Here is a 13,701-nt window from a genome sequence, read left to right as displayed (position 1 = left end):
GCCTGCACTGTAGGTTTTGCAGTAGGCCTAGTTAAGTTAATACATTTTACATGAAGCTTTAATACATATTTGTCAAGGACATGAATTATCTAAATATATTTATAAATTAAGTGTTGCCCATGGGCAGTGATTTATTCATTTTAAGAACATATCATCAGGGCCTTATGTGAAACAGTAACAAACCGAAACACCAATGTCCGCAAATATGAAACCAAAATAAGATGGGAACGTGACGCGAGTTACGTCACGGTGCGCACATTGGCACGCTCAGACTGGTGGAAGTACTGTCTGGATATCTTTCGGAAAATAGCTACTTCATCCCGTTAAGTTACTTTGTTTATGTAGACTGTCCAGTTGTAGGTCTCTACCGTCACAAGTTTCCAAATATTTTGTATAGTTAACCACAAATTTACATTTAAAGTCGTTGGTGAACAACGTAAGCTAGCTAGCTTAGATAACCAATGAGCCGAATAGACGGGGAAGGTTAGATACCCAGCTGTCAGTCCTTTCTTGGGGTTTGAGGGCGCCTTTTAGTTGTCCATGACGTTACCTGGGTTAGATAGCTAGGTTCCTAAACGAACTTCGTTGTCCAAAAACACCTTTTTTTCATCACTAATACACGACATACGAACATACTCAAAAGCAGGCCTCCGTTTGGAAACAATGAGCAGTGGGTAGTAATATGTGGCCCCTGCTCCAAAAGCTAGCTAGCTAGCTAGCTAGCCTAGCTAAGCTACTAGTAGCTGCAAACTGAATCGCTAGACAGTCGGAGCGGAGCCTGGCCGATGGAAAGCGCCGCTTTTTGTTGATGAGGTATGAGCTAACTAGCCAGCTATTTCAGCTAGCTCTCTACGGCCTAGCTTGAATAGCTAGCGTTCTGCAAAGCGATGTATCTAACGTTAGCAATAGTGCGGATAGTGACATATTTGGATAAACGAGGATACCCCATTCACGAAACTTCGGGAACTCACTCAATGCCACATTCCAGCTAACATATTAAATGCAGTCAAGGCGAGTGGACGTGCAAATAGAGTGCTAGATGGACCCTAGCTAGCTGGGATAGCTATTTGACATCAACTTGATATCAGAATAATCTATTTGAAACCTTGTTGGCTAATACGGAGTTACTTGAAAGCTAGGTAGCACAGATGTAATGTAGCTAGTTTGAAAAAAATAAATAAAAATTAACTACAGCTAGCTTAAGTAGTATGGAAAAGGCTCTTACGATAATCGATTTGTTATCGGAGTTAACTTTATAGCAACTTGGCTACTTAAAATAATGAACTTTTTTTAGCTAACCAACCTACAAATAGGATGATAATAGATAAAATACATGTTTTTCACAACTGGTTGTTGGCTGCACCTGTCTCACGAGACTGATGTATCTCACCAATATAGTTTTTTTTAATTCAGGGAATTTGGTGTCATAAAATTCATTGAGTCAACCAATTTTCAAATCCTGTAGATATTCCAAATCATAAGCCGACATTAATGTAATTGTTATGGTAGTCAGTTAGCTAGATTGCAACCTTGTAGACTGCAACTGCAAGGTGGAGGTGCTTGGTTGTAGCATTACTAGTTAGTTAATAGTAACACTCATCCTCCTTTCCCATCCGTCAGGACACCTCCAGCCAGCAAGATGAAGGGTCTCCAGACAGATGCCTGTAACCAGCCCAATGTACATCATCACACAATGCTGGAGCAGGACATGTCAAACGAGGCAGCCAACCACATTGGCCGGCCCCTTCTCTTCCACAACCAGGACTGCACCTCAGAATCAGACTCGGGCCCCCATCACAGTGGAGGTGTGGTCCACATCGTGTCATCCTCAGACCCCAAATGGCACAGCAGCACTGAATGTGACCCAGCCACCGAAGGGCTCAGCAACGGGGCGTGCGGCCTGGAGAATGTTTCGTCCCACTGTGACAACAGCACTGACCTTGCACTGAGCCACGGCGTGTCTGAGATCTCCAACGACCTCTCCCTCCCTGAAGTCTGCATCTCCTCCAACACTGCAGTGCAGGAAGAGGACTTGAGCTATGAGATCCAACAGGCTTACAGGATATTCAGTGGGTTCCTTCTGGACAAGCACAAGGGCATCACAGCCCCCTTCCTTCAACCTATTGGGCTGGAGGATCAGAGTGGGATGGGCCTCAGGGTCAGAGGTCAGACCAGGCAGTCTATGTGTCTGAGAAGAATGCAGGAGAAGTTCCTAGGCCGGGAGTATGAGACAATAACAGAGTTTGTAGCCGATTTCAGGCTGATGCTGGAGAACTGTTATCGGCACCACGGGGTGGACCATTGGGTCTCCAAACAAGCCCAGAAACTGGAGATAATGCTGGAACAGAAGCTCACCTTGCTTTCCAGGTGAACAAACAATTACACCCTAAAATTCAATGATAGCGTTCCTGTTCTGAGTTATAGACACGTTTATAGACTTGTTTACTGATCAACCTTCTTTTAATTGATTTTCATTTGGGAGTACTTTTTTTTTTTACAAGTTTGTGGCAAGTCTGTTTACCTAAAGAGCCATTTTGGTGATGAGGGATTTGAACGTCTTAGCCTGGTCATTCCATCATCCGTTCTGTCTATGTCCCCCCCCCCCCCCCGCACCGATGACTCAGCCTCTCCTTCTGTCCACTCAGAACCCTGCGAGAGAAGACCACTCTGGTGATGACGTCCAAGGGTCGTTTCGGGGCGGAGGACCAGCGTGGCCCCGCTCTGGGGGGGACGTCCACCCGGAGGAGGTCGGCGCCCCGCAGCCTGGCCACCCTCACCGTGGGCGGGCACGAGTCCCTCATGGTGCAGGCTCTGCGTCTGGAGGAGCAGCAGAGGGTGAAGGAGGAGAGGCGGTGAGACGTGCTTTGAGATTATGGATACTGGCAGTTTGGTGTGCAGGCTTCTTTTTTTACTTTGTGAAACACCATGTGTAACAAAGGCCCCAACCCCTCGTTTCTCCCGGTCCAGGCAACGAGAGCTGGAGAAGAAGGAGGCGGAGGAGACGTCCGCCAAGGAGGTGGAGGAGTGGGAGAGCGTCCTCCTCTCCCAGGCCTCCCCCTGCTCCATCCACACCATGTGGGAGCTGCCCGCCATCGGACACTTCCTGTGCCTGGCCCAGACGGCCCTCAACCTCCCGGAGATCGTGTTCTTCGAGCTGGAGCGCTGCCTCCTGATGCCTCGCTGCAGCTCCTTCCTGGCCAAGGTCATGAGCTCCCTGCTTTGCGCTCCCCAGAGGAGGCCCACGCTGCACCGCCGGCCCGCCCTTCCCTACCGCCGCTGGGAGGCAGAGCTGAGGCTGAGGGTGCTGGGCTGGTACCGGGCCGTGGGGGCCGCCGAGGACCAGGGGCCCCGGGCTGAGCAGCTGGGACTGGACCAGCAGGTGAAGCGCAAGACGACCATCGCTATCATTTTCTATTCTGTCCTGGCATCTACTAACGTCTGTGTTCTTCTGAATCGGAGAAATAGTGCTTGTATTGTGAAAGAAATCGTGTTTGTTCTATTCAGTATTTAAGATATTTTTCTCTTTGTGCGTTGTAGGTGTTTCGTAAGCTTGGGGAGGTCAGTCCCCTGGAGGAGCACCCCTTCCACCTGCTCTCCTTCCTCCAGCGCGTGTGGCTCCTCAAGGCGCTCTGCGACAACGTGTACCAGACCCAGAAGGAGGTCCAGGACGCCGTGCTGGGCCAGCCCATCCACGAGTGCCGCGAGTCCATCCTGGGCTACGACGGGCAGGAGAACGCCTACATCCACTTCCCCCACTTCTGCGGCGCCGACTTGAGGATCTACTGCCAGAGCCCCAGCCTGCCGCCCCAGTTCCCCCTGCCGCCTGTCCAGGTCCGCAGGCTGGAGCCCGCGGAGGGGGAGGACGGGGGGGACTCTGACCCGCAGAAGGGGGATGAACAGGAGGAGGGTGCTGGGAGTTGTAGTCTCCTGGTCTCTATGAAGACTGAGGAGCAGGAGGAGAAGCAGGTGGGGGGAGAGGTCAGAGGGGAGAACGGCGAGGTCAGCGGGGCGGGGATGTTTCACCCCCCCTGGGGGCTGAAGAAAGAGGAGGCTTCGTCATCGGACGAGGAAGAGGTGGTGAAGGAAGACTTGAAACTGAATGTAAGGAGGAGTAGTCGTTGCTCCCTTGCTGGCCAATCAGGATCCAGGGACTGTGTCAGTTCTGGGGGGAGGAGTCGGAGGAGCGGCATGAAGGAAGAGCCTCTGTCTGAGGAGGACGTCAACGTCAGAGACCGAGTCAAACGACAAGTCAAAACCGAGTTCCGTGAACCCTGTCTGAGCGTTGGGGAGCACAGCTACACAGGGAGGTCTCCTGCTCGCTCCGCCCCCACACCCGCCAGAACGCCAAAGGTGGAGGCGGGGTCCGCCCCCTCCCCGGCTGAAGTCCACGGGACCTGTCTAGAATGTTCTCAGGAGTCGGGGTCTGAGCAGCACCGTAACTGTCACTGCTCCTCAGCCCGCCTGTCGTCTGGGTCAGAGTCCTGGTCGGGGTCCGAGTCGGGGTCCAGCCAGGACAGACCTTCAGAGGGAGGCAAGATGGAGAGAATACGAACCAAGAGAAAGAAGAGGAAGAGAAAGCGGGGCGGGGGGAGGGTGCTGCGGTCTCTGACGGGGGGTGGAGGGGGAAGGAAGAGGCCGGACAGGAGCCGCCGGTGCCGGGACAAGGCTGCCGAGTCGGCTCTGGGGACAGCTGATAACTGCACAGTGAAGGACAGGAGGAGGAAACAGGAAATAGGTGAGGGAGCGAGCGAGAAGGGGTCAGAGGTTGAAAGGAATGTCAAATGTGAAGCGTGTGATGGGTTGAGCAGGAGATGGCAAAGGCAGAAAGTCTTGTTACTTTGAAGGGATTTTTACTAGGAAGTAAAAGAAAACACTAGCATCTTTGCCTCTTCTCTCTTACTCCCTAGGGAAACCTGTGGAGACCCAGAAACTGGCCTTAAAGAAAACCAAGCCTCTGTTTCAGGTTGAACCAGCGTTTAAGGTAACTCATGTTGCTGGGGTTGTATTCCTAACTACTACACCTGCAGGTCTGATACAACCAGTGACAGAATATATGCTTTTGAGTCTAAACAAGACATCGGTGGTGACAAGTCACTTACCAGGCTCGTCTCCCTCTCTTTCCTCACCCTGGTCATTGGTCCATTTCCCACGGCCCCTCCCTCTCCAGTTGGTGTGCACGAGCCTGCAGGAGCTGAGGGAGCTGATCAGCAGGACTGAAGATGAGCTGGATGAACTGGAGAGTGCCAAGAAGAGATCTGTTGGTGTCAGTCAAGCTTCACCCAGTCTACTCAATCCAACATCCTATATCCTATAGGCAGCACAGTATCTACAGTAGGCGCGTGTTGTGATGGTGGACTGGTGGCGTACTTCATTTGTGTGTATGTTGTGATGGTGAACAGGGCCGCTGGTACTTTAGGAGAGAGGCGGTGAAGGACCTTCACATCACGCTAATCCGCCTGCTCAACGAGCTCTCTCCCTGGGAGCCGAAACTGGTCAAGGCCTTCCACCGGAATAGGTAAACACACACATTTTAACGCTTGGATTCACTTTTAGAACCATTTTCTAGGTTTGATTTCAAGCTGTGTTTAGTTACTGTGTGATATTCAACCCAAATGGCCGCTGGCTCCCTGAATGTTGTTCCTAAGGGTCGGCCTTTCTGTTGGAAAAGATGGAAACGCTGTATTTGAATACCGTCTTCCCCTCCCCAGACTGCGTCTGAAAAAGGACCACGACGACTTCAAGAGGCACCCCGAGTATGCCAACTTCGTCCGGGAGGAGTGGGTGGCGGAGGAGGTGGCGAGGCGCGCTAGGAGGGGAGACGGGGCCTCCTCTTCCTCCTCCTCCTTTTCCGACTGCAGCAGTAGACTGGAGGAGGACGAGGAGGACACTGTTCCCAGGGGCTTGTGGGCTGCAGGTAGTGTAACACACGCACATTTATTCATTCAGCCGTTGATGCATTCATCCCCTCATGTATTCATCCATGGAATGAATGTCAACGTTTGTGTGTTCCAGCTGACCTGAAGCAGGTAGGCACAGAGGCTGCGGCAGATGGCCGGGTGACTCTTCAGCAAGTCGGGACCCCAGGTGACCTTCGACCTATCACGCGTTACCTGAAGCGTACGGGGAGCGACGTCGAGGAGCACCCAGCACTGAGGAAGAGATGCCGGGCCGCCAGCGGTGCAGACTTGACCGTCCCCTCTTCATGTGGGGGGGAGGCGGACCTCCAGAGCACACCGGGAGCCAGGGAACAGAACCCAGCAGGTGTGGTCCAGACTCAGATCCAGACACAGATCCAGACACAGATCCAGACTCAGATCCAGGGTGGTCGAACTGGACCCGCTGTTCAGTCCCCTGCCGTGGGCTACCCCAGGAGGTATCAGCCTATACCAACCCTTCTGGCCAAGAGTGTGGGCAATAAAGTGACCTTAATGCACCGGCCTCCTTCTCCGGAACCCCCCCCTGCACCACCTGCTCCACCTGGCCAGCCTCAGAATAGAACTTTGATGTCCTCCTCTCCCCACGCCACCGGGCCTTCCCTCCTGGCCTCCCTTCAACACTCTCAAGCCCCCAGCTCCCTGCTAACCTTTACTCCCACCCCTGCAGCCAAGCTAAAACTCCCAGCCACATCGTCTGCTACGACCCCCATGGCGGGCAAATCCCCTGGCCCTTCATCCCCTGTACCAAAGAGCCCTGTCCAGGTGGTGTACCAGGTGCCAGAGGCCCTGGGCCTGCTCAAGAAGGACGTCAGCCCGGTGAAGATCTCCGTCCAGCCCCTGCTGGACCAGAAGACCAGGGACCAGATCATGCACCAAGTGGTGATCCTGCCCAGCAACCTGCTCCTCCACAGGCCCTCTGAGGAGAGGAAGGAGCTGCGCTCTAAGCCCCCTCGGGGCTCCTCCCCCTCCAAACCCTCCGCTCCCCTCTCCGGGCTGTCCCTCCCAGGCGGGAGCATACCTATCCAGCCAGTGGCTCCTCTCAAGGAGCCCAGAGGGGGGAGAGAGGGAACCCCGTCTCCCCCTGTCCCCACCAGGCAGCTCCAGACTCTACCAGCAGGCTTTAAGCTTGTGCATGCCCCAGGCGCCAAAACAAGCACACCCCAGACTCTAATGCCAAATAGGTCCCTCACTGCCAGTGCTGTGTCTACTGACTCCAGTGAAGCACATGTGGACCCCAAACAGGAGCTGAAGACCATCTGCATCCGGGACTCGCAGTCCATCTTGGTCACCACTAGAGGGGGCAACACTGGCGTGGTGAAGGTCCAGGCCTCCTCAGAACAGAATCCTCATGGGTTGTCCCCAAACAGCCCTGTCATCACCATCTCCCCTCAGTTAAAAGCCTTCTTGGTGTCCAAGACCTCACCACCTCCTCTTGCTCCTTCTCCTGATCCTTCCTCCGCAGCCCCCAGCAGCTCTATGGTCCCCCAGTGCCAGTCTGCCCCCTCTGGGCTGAGGATCCCCACTGGTCCTGCCCTCCGCCACACCCCCGTCTCCTCCTCCTCCCCCAGCATTCCAGCAAGCAGTATTGTCACCCTGGCCTTGAACCGGGGCCCCGGCCTCATCACCCTCCCAGCTGCAGCTAAGCCTGGTCTGGCCTCAGCTTCGGCCTCACAGACCACTGTTGCTGTCAGCACCCAAGGTACCCTCTCTCCTAACTACCCTGTCACTCTCCCCCAAAGCCCCTCCATGCCCATGCTAGGGCTCACCCAGAATGCACTGCTGCAGTGTGTCAGCAGTCCTGCTGGGAAGAGGGCAGGTGCTGATGACAAGCAACCAATCACAAAATATATATTGGTCACACCCACCTCTAATGCCACCCCCATCAAACCTGTGGTCCTTCCGGGTTCAAAGCTGATGTTCGTCAGCCAATCCACAGTGTGCTCCTCCCCCACCACCACCTCTTCCATAGGAAGCATTCCAAAACAGGCCCAAGTGCCTGGGGTCGTAGGTCATCCCTTGACCTCGTCAGAACCAGCTGATGCTGGGAAGAAAGGAGCCCATCTGAATCCAAACGTGTGCAACACCAGCACCTCAGAGGTTCTGTCTAAGGTTCCAAGTTTTACTCTACCCGCTGGGGTTCAGATCAGATTACCCGGCCAGACCTCCAGCAATGCGACCCAGCCCCCAGTGAAGAGCAGCCCGTTCTGTATCTCCAGGCCCGGCAGCCTGGCTGCCTCCTCCACTGGCCTGGTGTTGGTCCAGAGCACCAGCACAAGCCCCACGCTGGGGCCTGTTGGAAGCAGAGGGTCTGGAGACGGAAAGGTAGAGACCCCCCACTGCGAGGTCAGAACCACACAACCCACACCTCCCCACATCCAGGATCCCCAGTACCACAACCCCTCAGGTGCTGTTGGCACACCTGCACAGGTGATCAAGGCTCCTCCCCCTTCCCCCAGAGCCATGCCCTCTTCACCTGTGAGACCAGCAGGTAACGTTTGTACCAGCCCCACCCCGGGCACCACTGGCACAGTGCAGCAGAGAATCGTCATCAACACGTCAGCCCCACTGGCCGCCGGGACCCAGATTCTCCTCAACAACACCCGCTTCGTGGTGCCCCCCCAGGGGCTTGGTCCTGGGAGCCACATCCTCATTATCACCAGCCCAGCACCAGCCCCTCAGGGGGCCGGCCCTGCCACCTCATGTCCATTAGGGTCCACCCTCCCAGGAACACTTCCCCCGTTGTCAGCCCCTCTCCCTGTTGGAGCTCCTGCCTTGGTTCCGGTTCCAACCAGGTTGGCCGGAACAGTGGTCCCAGCTCTGGCCCCCACCCAGCCTGCACAACAGGGGCCAAGGATGGCCACTCCAGGAGCTCAGCCACAAAAAGTAGCACTTAGACTCAACCCAGCCACCCCTGCCCACCCCCCCATCTCTCTCTCTGTCCCTCGGCAGGTAGGAGCGGTCAGAGCTCCTCTGATGGCCAGTAGCACCTTGTCCTCCTCCTCTCCACCTGGTAGCTTCGGTGCTGGCCAGGTGGTTGGAAGCACACAAAGCACCGTCAAACAGGCTGTTCTACCGACAGGAGCCACCAGGACGCCTGTCAGAGCGCAGCTCATGTCCACCGTTCAGCCAATCCAAGCACTTACAACACGGACACAGGGTCCGCCCACGGCAGCTGTTCCACCAATAGGCAGCGCACTTTCCCGGGTCCAGTCTTTACCCATCGCCACGGTACTACCAATCGGCAGCTCCTTCAATTGCACCCAGGTGTCTCCTGTAGCAGTGGTGCCTCCATCCAATAGCACTGTAATAACTACACCAGCTCAACCAATCCGGACATTGAGGATGTCGGAGACCGTCACCGTGCCTGTCCCTCTACCCAATCAAATGCAGGATTTGGAGAAACCACTTGTACAGGTCCCAGTCATGTCTCCAGCGGTACCTTCCAAGTTGCTGGTGAGTCCAGACGGTGCTGTACTGAACCCGGTCCTGGGACCAGTTAATCAGGCCAGCCCTGTGGGTCTTTCTGCCCTGAACTCCTCCCTAGTGGTCAGTCCCAGTGTCTCCTCGGTCAGGGTCCTACCCAGCCTGGCCTCAGACGGCTCCATGGATGGTAGCCCTACCCACACAGGCACTGGCTCGCCTGACCTGTGAACTCTGACCTTTTGACTTGGTGTTCTGAAGAACTTGGTGTTCTGAACCCCATTCTATACTCGGCGAGTAGTGTAGTCATTGGTAGCAAGGTTGTGTTCAGTTTGAGCTCCTGTTGGTTCTCATGAAAGATGAAGAGGGCCCTTGTTGCTCTGGGAGACGCTTCCAGCTCATCAAGGTGGAATCTTCAGGGTTTGATTTGACACCTCGTCTTCAAAAGAAAAACGTGCTGGTTGAGTCGTATGTAAACTTTATTCTAGATTAACTCTTTAGTTGACTGTTTGAATCTGTTTGCTGAAGAGACTGTGGAATAGACTGGAGTGGTAATAAATCTTACGATGTTCTATTTTTTTAAGCAAACATTTTTTTTGTTGCCCTCTTAACAAAATTGATAGTTCAGTCGATCTGTCACTCAAATTTATAATTTATGGCCAGTATTAAAACATGTTGTTGGATCACAAGGTTTGAATGTTCCTATTACATTACTTTACATTAAAATGTAACATTAAGTGATGCCCTTTAGAATTCATAGGATTGGAAGAACTTCAACAACTTCTGATTCCTACGATTCCTCCCTCAGACCAACTGCAGAATGGTTCTGAGATTTGCTCCTAAAAAGAATGTGGGATTTACATATTTCCAAACGTTAGCGCAGGTTTTCTGTCTTTTCAACCAACAAGCTGTTTGGAAAAAATAAGCGAACATTCACTCAGATTGAAGTGCAACTAATTATTTATTTTTACCATATAGATTTTTCAAAAATATTTAGTGGATACATTTTCATTGAATAACTGTGGACATTTCTGCCTGGTAATAAATGTGACTGTCCTTTCTAAGTGTGTCAGTTGTTGTGTTCCTTTGAAAAACATGCTCTTTCTTTAAATAAAGCTGAATCAGTAGAGAGGGAGACCCTGTTACTGAAGTGGCTACACGCAACGCATTCATATTGACAATAACATCTGATCAACCAAACAGCAGTTCCGTCTTCCAAACAATCGTGCCTATTAGTTGGAGTATTGGCATTAAAAGTGAGTTATGTAGATGTTGGTGGTCTGTGTGGGGGTGTCCAAGGGTGGAGAAGGCTCTTCAGGGGGAGTAGGGTGGAGGTAGTGGTCCTGAGGAGATCTTCTCATAGGCTGGTGGAGCGTTGGGGACCTAAACACAAGGATGAATTTGACAACAGAGTCACATGTATCACTCTTGTAAAACAAACCATAACCAATATCTATCCACCTTATCAAATTATGAATTAGAATCGCTGTTGAACTTCTACCCCCAACCCCTTCCCATAAACACTGAGGAATTTCACTTGTGCGTGTGCCAGCTCGCACCGGAATCCCCCTGCCCTCCCAAACACACACACATATACACACACATCCTGATCCTCTCATCTGGTCTGGTGACATAATAATCTGCAGCAGCAGACCACTGCATCAGTTCACATGCACCTTCCAGCTTTAGATGCATTCCTCCCAGAACAGAGCTGGTGAGAGCTCAGCCTCTCACTCCCCCTGCCTTAGACTCCGAAGGCTCCGGGCCTCCTACAACTGATGGCAGTTGTTATTCTTGAATCCAAACTCACTGCATTGATATCTCATCGAGAACCTTCCCCTTCTCACAGAACAGTTTGGCCTTCCGTCTTCTCCAGACAGGGAATGTGTAAAGAAGCAGGCGTCTACATGCCATTGTGTAACTTAAGACCACACTCGGCTCCTGGGAAGGAGGTCTCTTGACGCTTGCTTCTGAGTCCAGGCATGGTCAGCTGGTCTGTTAGGCCTCACGGATGTGTGTGTGTGTGTGTGTGTGTTTGTTCCCGTTCACCAGAAACAATCTAAGGTCTTAGCATCCGTCTTACCGCAGGCTGGAGGCTGACAAATTCTGTGAGAGCCATCTTGTTGTCTGCAGCTGCTCCTCCCTCGGTGTACTGCCCTGCGCTCCACGTCTGGGGGCCGGACCTGGGGCTCTGGAGGAAGGGGGGGGGGGGGCAGAGCAAGCGGACATGGTCAGTCAGCAGGACACAGTTCTGTGTGTGTGTGAGAGAGAAGTCTTGCAAGATATCACTGAGCCTTCAAGGGATGTTTCAATATGGATCGATCTTACCCTGATCATCCTATAAGAGTGTTTTGATATTGATTGATATGGAGTGGTCTTATCCTGATCATCCTATAAGAGTGTTCTGATATTGATTGATACGGTCTGATCTTACCCTGATCATCCTATAAGAGTGTTTTGATATAGATTGATACGGGCTGATCTTACCCTGATCCTCCTATAAGAGTGTTCTGATATTGATTGATACGGGCTGATCTTACCCTGATCCTCCTATAAGAGTGTTTTGATATAGTTTGATACAGGCTGATCTTACCCTGATCATCCTATAAGAGTGTTCTGATATAGATTGATACGGGCTGATCTTACCTTGATCATCCTATAAGAATGTTCTGACATTGATTGATACGGGCTGATCTTACCCTGATCCTCCTATAAGAGTGTTCTGATATTGATTGATACGTGCTGATCTTACCCTGATCATCCTATAAGAGTGTTTTGATATAGTTTGATACGGGCTGATCTTACCCTGATCATCCTATAAGAGTGTTTTGATATAGTTTGATACAGGCTGATCTTACCCTGATCATCCTATAAGAGTGTTCTGATATAGATTGATACGGGCTGATCTTACCTTGATCATCCTATAAGAATGTTCTGACATTGATTGATACGGGCTGATCTTACCCTGGTCATCCTATAAGGTAGTTCTGATATTGATTGATACGGGCTGATCTTACCCTGATCATCCTATAAGAGTGTTTTGATATAGATTGATACGGGCTGATCTTACCCTGATCATCCTATAAGAGTGTTCTGATATTGATTGATACGGGCTGATCTTACCCTGATCATCTTGTAGCCACTCCTCCTCCTGAAGTACCAGCACCCCAGGATGAGCAGAGCGGCCAGGATCACCACCAGCAGGGCGATGCCCACCGCCCTGACACACACGCACAGAGTTAGAATGTTGCACATGAAAGGCTTTGATATGTGTTTTCTGTAGAGCAATATCCGTTTGGCTTACAAAAAAGATTTCAGATTTGTTGTGTCACAATGAAACAGGGTCAGAGTCAATATGTTTATTTAAATCTTAAATTATTGTCAATACTGATGCAGAATGGGAATTTACACAACAGCAACAAGAACAACAACAACAAAAAACACCCAAAACTATAAATGAATAATTTGAAACATCCCGAAATGTTTTGTATACTCACTCTTCAGCCCGGACAAAGCCACGGCCCTTGCTTGCGAAATAAACGTTGAAGTCTCCACGTGGCATCCTTTTGAAGTCCAGTCTGCTTAGGCCTAATGTACCATGATGTAAAAGTCACAAATATAAAAACTGATAACCTTCATTAACATTAACATTTGACAACCTTCTATGACAACTTGATTTTACATATCACACACGACAATAATGCTACTAGGCTCTGCAAAAGCATTGTGAACACAGGAGCTTTAATAAAGTCTCTACAGTTATTTAATGTCTTGTGAACTAGACCACTACAGGCTACTGATAAACCAAGATGTATCATTTTATTAGCAATTACTGAAAGAAAAGTATGATAATAAATAGGCTACGTTATTCAATCAAACTGTATGTTCAACCAAAACAACCTGTTCTTCAAAATCCCACTTGTGTCTGCAAAAGAGAAAATCTTACCAATTAGATAATTCAATTGCGAAGTCCCCTACAGTCTCCTCTCTACACTGCTTTCAACCGCCGCTTTTCTCTGCTCTCCCTCCCAGCTCAAATCTTGGAGTCAGAGAAGAAAACTGTTGGGCAGCAGTTCTCATGACCGTCACGGGTTCTACATTCATACTTAAAGCCATTGAATCGGACTAATTAGCGTGAAACCCTGCAGCACTGAACTCAAACCAGTACAGACTCGTGCAGTTCGACGAAAGAGGTCTGTCTGATGAAAGGGGTCTGCTGACTTCACGCAGTGGGGGCCTGGTTGGCAAAGTTTGGCAGGCCTTAGAACAAGACGTAGGCTATAATTCATATTGTAGGAAAAAGGAACAAGTGTATATATGCCTACAGTAACTAATAGCGGAAAGC

General features: G+C 51.1%; 2 protein-coding genes across 4 annotated transcripts; one reads left to right on the top strand and one right to left on the bottom strand.

Annotated features, from left to right (window-relative positions):
- The first annotated feature begins 239 nt into the window (after positions 1–239).
- On the top strand, positions 240–9,944 carry brd10 (bromodomain containing 10). 3 transcript variants are annotated; one of them, XM_084687207.1, is made up of 10 exons: positions 240–322; positions 1,621–2,367; positions 2,646–2,852; positions 2,968–3,379; positions 3,538–4,735; positions 4,908–4,981; positions 5,168–5,263; positions 5,400–5,515; positions 5,709–5,914; positions 6,013–9,944. In XM_084687207.1, the coding sequence occupies exons 2-10, from the start codon at positions 1,640–1,642 to the stop codon at positions 9,585–9,587; spliced, it is 6,612 nt and encodes a 2,203-aa protein (XP_084543333.1). In that variant the 5' UTR covers positions 240–322; positions 1,621–1,639; the 3' UTR covers positions 9,588–9,944. The 3 variants fall into 3 exon arrangements, with proteins under 3 accessions (XP_084543333.1, XP_084543332.1, XP_084543331.1); XM_084687206.1 differs by having other exon boundaries at positions 243–813; positions 5,168–5,257; XM_084687205.1 differs by having other exon boundaries at positions 243–813.
- Positions 9,945–10,298: 354 nt separating this feature from the next.
- mlana (melan-A) lies at positions 10,299–13,489 on the bottom strand. The gene is made up of 5 exons (XM_084687208.1): positions 13,303–13,489; positions 12,854–12,944; positions 12,480–12,576; positions 11,440–11,547; positions 10,299–10,739 (listed from the first exon to the last, which is right to left on the bottom strand). The coding sequence occupies exons 2-5, from the start codon at positions 12,916–12,918 to the stop codon at positions 10,671–10,673; spliced, it is 339 nt and encodes a 112-aa protein (XP_084543334.1). The 5' UTR covers positions 12,919–12,944; positions 13,303–13,489; the 3' UTR covers positions 10,299–10,670.
- Between the last annotated feature and the right edge of the window lie 212 nt (positions 13,490–13,701).

This window comes from Hypomesus nipponensis, chromosome 22 (genome assembly GCF_054491055.1).
Source record: "Hypomesus nipponensis isolate SF chromosome 22, ASM5449105v1, whole genome shotgun sequence".
Lineage (NCBI taxonomy): Eukaryota > Metazoa > Chordata > Actinopteri > Osmeriformes > Osmeridae > Hypomesus > Hypomesus nipponensis.
The sequence above is the reverse complement of the archived record's forward strand: the minus strand, read 5'-3'. Positions and strand labels throughout refer to the sequence as shown.